Genomic DNA, 6,366 nt, shown 5'->3' with positions numbered 1-6,366 from the left:
CTTCCATATGATTAGAGGAGAAGGCTCAAAAGAAAGGTTGCAACATAATGTGACGGCTGATGCAAGCTTGCCGAAAGTTTGCGACTACCATTTCCAAATAACGAACAGGTAGTCACCCAAGAGGAATAACAGTATTTACCGTATGGCCCTGTATACGCTATATGCCCTGCTGTGTATTGGACGATACGAGCCCAAAAAATAGTTGGCTTGCAAGTCAATCACATGGCACTTATCCACTTGTTTTCGGGATATTATACCATCGATGCGAGCGAACGTATTTACTAACTGCCCTGCAAAGCACCCGGTCCAACAAATGCACAAACACATGGCAGGAAATTGAATGTGTCCAACTAGACAGCAGGGCGCTTGGGACCATTCACAAAAGCCAATTATTACCTGACCATCATCCAAGTGGATCAGCAGTAGCCAGCAGAATCCGAAATTCAGCATGCAGTTGTCTAACGTAGAACTAGATTGGTCCCAATCAGCATACTTTCGACTGAAACAGAAGAGGGTCCATAAGTCTTGATCCTTGTCCCCATAGATCCGCAGCCATCTGCAAATTCCGATTTCTATGGTTCCTTTAATGCTGGCAACAAAGAATTAACGGACCACAGTACGTATCTTGATCTGGTTTCACCTTCAATAAAAGCACGTAAATGCTAACCATGGTGCCAGTAGATCGGTCGATGTTGCGTGTAATTATACCGGAAGTTTGAGAGGGCGGCAGGAATGAGTAACGATATTGTTGTCGTCAAGAAAAATAATAAATGCATTACTTCTATGTCCCTTTAAAAGCTTCCAGGTTTCTAAAATAATTGAATTCAGCAGAAATCAGGTACAAGGGTTTATCCAACGATTCTCTTATTCTACAAAAACACGTCAGCGGCCACTAAGTTTCTGACAGTTCTTAGTCCAGCATGAAATGGAACGAGATTAGATGGAATCCAATATCTCTTTAACATGAGGAGGACCAAAAATGAGTGAAAACAGAAAATTTTATTCCTTTCAGCACAAGGGGAGACAGAACACTAGTTCATGATCCTTTTTCCCATACGTGTAACTGTTCACCCTTTAGTAGAACACTACATGAGGAAAACAACAGCTAATAGCTTCACAAATTAACAGTGCATCCTCGTGCACAGAATGTTAAATAACACGATCACAAGTATTCTGCACAAATTCCAAGTGCTGCGTTGCTTTTGTCCACGAGCACTCATGTGCATCTGTCTTGCATGTCAAGTACATAAAACGCATCCACGGTTCATAAAAAAGTTTTGGCCCAGACCTTAAGGTCTAGATTTATCCAAAAATCTCCCCTCCATTAAGAAAACAATACCCATAAAAAGGATGGTTGGTTTGCTATAGAATTGAATCAAACATAAACACCAGATGCCAGCAACAAGAATAAAGAACCAAAACCCTGCAATGAAAAGGGTGAAGGATTAGTCTTGCCAACAAAATTTGACCTTTCACCACCTACTTGTCATGGAAAGAGGAAAAAACTAATTTTGCTTACCAAGAAGACAGATGCCACAGCTCCAGTCATGATCTCCCTTGACAAGCGGCGTTTTCGCCCCGATGAGGTAGCTTCATAGCTGGAAAAGACACATTAAGAGGGTCATCAGCAAAGTAAATGAACCCTTAACACCATCGTGAAGTTCATCTGATGTTTCTTACAGAAACCTTCACCTTTTATGTTGTCCTGTAAAAGGTTTCAAGCAAGCTCACCAGACTAAAAAGTACAGGGGAATGATATTCACATTGAGTGGCTACTCATGACAAGGTAATCCCTTGATTTGGTTGTCCACATTATCATTTCCAAGGAAACCATCAAATGATGCCCGTCTTATCACCTCCTTTAGGTAACCAAATTAAAGGGAACGATATTCATATCGAGTGGCTACTCATGATGAGGTAACCCCTTTAATTTGGTTATCCACATTATCATTTCCATGGAAACCTTCAGATGATGCCAATCTTATTGCCTCCTTTAGATAACCATCTAAACAAGCATATGTAGATGTAGCCATTATCTAGATATGCATGCATAGAGCTGAATCAGCAGATGTTGAAAGTTCACTTCCCATCATCTCTAGAAAAATTCATAAGCCAAACAGAGTAGACATTAACCAGTCAAGAGTTTCAACATCGCGACAGGACCATTATATGTTTGCCCTGATCAAGAATTACTATATTCTACTAACATGCTCCAACAGTGATGTTTCAACAAATACTAATTAATGCACCATTCAGGCCACTGCAAGTGGTAAAGCAGGCCTCTCATGGCTTGTCCATTTATTGCTAACAATAACATATGATATATCAGAAAAGCTCTCTGGCTAGTCAAAATAGATGCAATGTCAGTCAATGATCGTCCAGATATAGATGTATAAGTATTTTTTTTCCCTTTTTTCCCCTTTCTAGCTATAAGATACTTGAAATATGCAACTAGGAAAGATCATCTGATTTTTACTCCTAACATCTTATGGATTTCTATTTCTATTCTTTCAAAATGAAAAGGTGGAGTAAGAATCATCAAACTAAAATGCAGTCCAGCAAAAATTAAAATGAATGATCTCTTCAACTCCTCAAGAAAATCAACAACATTTTTCAGTAGATAGAAAATCAATAACTTAATACTAAAACAGACCTAAGCAAAAGTAATATCATCCACAAACAGGCATATCATCAAGATTGATAGGCACATGTAGGAGTCTTCAAATAGCACTCCCGTTAACTGGATTCTTCGAGATGTTATATATTGGTCTTTCAACATCCTGCGACCTCATATTGGATGCTCTTGGATCTGAAGCTTTGGGGCTAAAAAGGCAAGGCAAGCCAAATTCTTGAAATTCTTACTCTTAGTCTTCCACAGAGATGTGGATCCAAAATGCATATGGTCTGTGCTGTCCATTAACCATGAATTCAACAAAAAAAAAAAAAAAAAAAGTTAAAATTCAAAAAAAATCAAGTTTTAGTTCAATTTTCTCTCATGCTATAATTACCTGGACCCTTCAGTTTACCCAACATACCTCCATCTGACACATAGAAACAGGTATGGATGTAACACATAGGTACAGGTCTAGGACAATATATTCTTAAAATTAAACGGATCTAACATTTAGATACATACCTGCACCCAGCCGTCATATGCATTGCAAGAGACCAATTAATACTGTCATAAGAATTTCTTCTAACCACTCCTTAATGCTATGCAGCACATGTGCATATCAATCATGTTCATTTATTCATACCAAAATTGTAATCAGATAATTCAGTAATGGCAACTCAAGGAACTCAACCATCTATCATACAGACATTCGGTAATTTAATAACAAATCCTCCAATACTGTGCCAGCTAAGCAAGTCATGGTTAAAATAACGTATAACCTAATAGAGGTTTTGTTGCCTTAACTTCATGGAATAACGGATTTTGGCAAATCTACCATCTAGCTACAATTCAAACAACTCAATGGGCTCAGACATTTTCCCCCGGAATTTGGCAGACATTATGGTGCCAAACTTAATTAAAGAAACTTCATTTCCAGATGCAACAAAAGGCAGCAAGTCACAACTCACTGAAACACATGATGGACTTAAATTTCAGCACGACTTGCAAACTTGTGGCCACTTTGGTTAAAGTTACATACCATAACAAGTGAGGCATCAAGCAAAAGATAGAAAAGAAATGGTTTTCCTGAGTGAGAGGAGCACCTGGCAATTCATTAGAGCTATTCCTAGTATTAACATACAATTATTTTTGTAATCAAGAGGAAGAAATAGCTAAGAATAGCTATACTGCAGAATTCTACTTCTACTGTCTCAATGAGACAGTTCCATGTCACTATGTCAGGCCGCAGTTGTCATCGGCAGAGTAACTGAAGGAAGGATGCAAGAAATTTGGACTTTATCTAGCCAAAAAGAAACAAATTTCCTCATAACAGGTCTAAGCGCAGCATGAACACTTACCAATAAAAAGCTAAATGCGGCAAGCTAGCCAACACCCATCCCAAGTTGAACCCAATCAAGATTCATGTCCAGCTCATGCAACTCATGGATAACCCATATAACACTTGTTCTGAATAGCCATTCATATCCAGGCCATATGCAGTGGCACATCCCAGGTCAGGATATGCCACAGGGCACCAAGATTTTTTTTTTTTTTTTGTTGTGTGTGTGTGTTGTTGGGGGGGGAGTGTTAAGAGAATTATTTGATTATAAGCTTTAATGTAGTGGTAAATCAAATGATTCTAAACTATTTATCTACACAATCTGTCAATAGAATTATTTTTATGATAAAAAAGGTTGTCAATTAATAAAAATAAAAAGATAAAAAAATCAACTTACTTTTTCTAGAAGTAAATCCAATTTATTAATTTATAGATGAAAATAAGATCCCATAATATTTATATATGACAGTAAAATAATGTGTTTTGTTGGATTTCCTAATTAGATATTCATTTGAAATGGAATTAGATCTCAGAGGAATTGAGCTATCATAAGAAATGGAAGATATAATCAATAGACTAGAAAATGGAACTCATAATTTATTCAAACTCAAAAGCTATAAGGAGTACTTGTCCAAAAAACATGGGAAGAGAAGGCCTGATGCAGAAGTTTTTTTCCTCTTTTTTTGTGTGTGGGGGATGATCTACTTTGACAGGGGCTGATAGTGTTTGAGATATCTGTTTTGAGGGCTCACTATCTATCTCCTAAATGGAATTTTTGGTTTTCAGGGAAGAGGGGATGACTTGAAAAGTTCCATTGGAGATGGGGCAGTGAAGTGCCCGTTGAATTATTTTTTGCATCCTCTAGCAAGGAGATGCAGAAGCATAAGCAACTCAAGCAGTGCCAAGCTTCAGGAAATCAACAGGCTAATTGCTAAACTTCGGTTAAGGCTAAGCTCCAAATCTAGGACATGCAACTTGCAAACCGGGGTCAACAAACATGACACTTTTGATATTTCTTTAAAGCATTTCTTTCATAAAGTCAAAGCAAAAAATATTCACTTCAGATTTCAGCTACCAAAATAAAGGCAAGAAGCAAAGGCGAATTGTTCTGTACTTCAAGCCCGCAAAGATCAACAGAAGACCAAATATTATGCATTCTTAACCAATTTCTACATACATGGAACTTGAGAAAACAACAATGTCCAGAATGTCCAGATATCCAGCCAGGAGCAAAAGAATTGGGAACCATTACATAAATGTTCATGAATTGTAAATGGTCTTGGCTTGCAGCACTGAAAAGAAAGGGAAAGCAATGGACAACAGTGCAAGTGACATTCTCAACATATCAATAGCCAATGAACCTCTGTATATTTGACATCTTTATAGTTCCCATTATGCGGTTTTTTTTATTTAAGATCGCACCCTGCAATATTGAATCTATTCTCAATTACCTTCACTCTGCTCTCATTAGATCATCATCTAAAGAATTTGTCCCCTCTGTTGCGATTCTTTAACTAGGCTTCCTCTAATGGGCCACCTCAAGCTTATCGCAATAAGTTTCTTCTAAATAAACCAAACAACAAACAAGTATTGTCTAATCGACATGGCTTCAGCTACATGGATCGAGTTACGAGTTATGACCCATCTGGTTAGAGATTGTTCTATAACAGACTCTCAGCTGAAATTAAGCCTCTATAATTCAGTGCCAAACTCTTTCTTTGAGTCCTTATACTTGTTATTATGGGGTCGCCGACTCATCGTCATAACAAATGTTCTAAAATAAATCAGGCTGGTAACGGATAATAAAACATTTGAGTTTAGATCATCACAATTACAAGTTGAAAAAAAAAGATATATAGATCGAATTCTTGTTTTTACAAAAAATCAAGAAACAAATCTTTGCAACTTTTGTCAAAGAAAGCATCTGGACAAGGGAGGTGGAATGGCTTACATGAAGAAGGTCGCAGTGCCGATTAGTCCAGCGACCAGCTTGAGGAAGGCCAGAGTTGGATACCACGCAGCGGGAACAGGGCTCGATATGGATGTCGATGCCTGAACCATTTTATTACCATGATCGGAATTATGAGAAGCACGGTAAAAATCCTCGAGAGGCTATTAAGAAAGACTGTGAGAGAGGAGAGACGGGCGTAGCGTGCTTCTTACCATCGGATGAAGGGCGAGAGGGGATGGATCCGCCGATTTACCTTTTGCGCTGATTCATGGCCCGGGCGAATTGAGATGGGGCTCGCGGGATCATAGAGAAATTTGTATTTGGGAAAACCTCGCCGCCGCCCACCCAAAAATCCAAGCCGGAGCCGTCCATATTTGATTAGTACCTGGCACGTGAGGTGCACATGCTTTGGCTCCCAAAGAAAAGAGGTATTTCGTTAATTGTTGTAATATTGATGATCGT

The 6,366-nt window shown here is 38.4% G+C and overlaps 1 protein-coding gene across 1 annotated transcript; it reads right to left on the bottom strand.

The window, feature by feature from the left end:
* Positions 1-1,113: 1,113 nt before the first annotated feature.
* Positions 1,114-6,251, bottom strand: LOC105032310 (uncharacterized). The gene is made up of 4 exons (XM_010906756.4): positions 6,117-6,251; positions 5,905-6,005; positions 1,520-1,598; positions 1,114-1,423 (listed from the first exon to the last, which is right to left on the bottom strand). The coding sequence occupies exons 1-4, from the start codon at positions 6,117-6,119 to the stop codon at positions 1,376-1,378; spliced, it is 231 nt and encodes a 76-aa protein (XP_010905058.1). The 5' UTR covers positions 6,120-6,251; the 3' UTR covers positions 1,114-1,375.
* Positions 6,252-6,366: the final 115 nt, after the last annotated feature.

This window comes from Elaeis guineensis, chromosome 2 (genome assembly GCF_000442705.2).
Source record: "Elaeis guineensis isolate ETL-2024a chromosome 2, EG11, whole genome shotgun sequence".
Classification (NCBI taxonomy): Eukaryota; Viridiplantae; Streptophyta; class Magnoliopsida; order Arecales; family Arecaceae; genus Elaeis; species Elaeis guineensis.
This window is presented reverse-complemented; position numbering and strand designations above follow the sequence as displayed.

What these genes read in the sequence shown, in the direction of transcription:
- LOC105032310 (XM_010906756.4), bottom strand. An exon ending in GGCACTGCGACCTTCTTCAT is followed by an intron (nt 1,599 to 5,904) that starts GTAAGCCATTCC and finishes TGTCTTTTCCAG; the next exon opens with CTATGAAGCTACCTCATCGG. An exon ending in CTGTGGCATCTGTCTTCTTG is followed by an intron (nt 1,424 to 1,519) that starts GTAAGCAAAATT and finishes TTTTCATTGCAG; the next exon opens with GGTTTTGGTTCTTTATTCTT.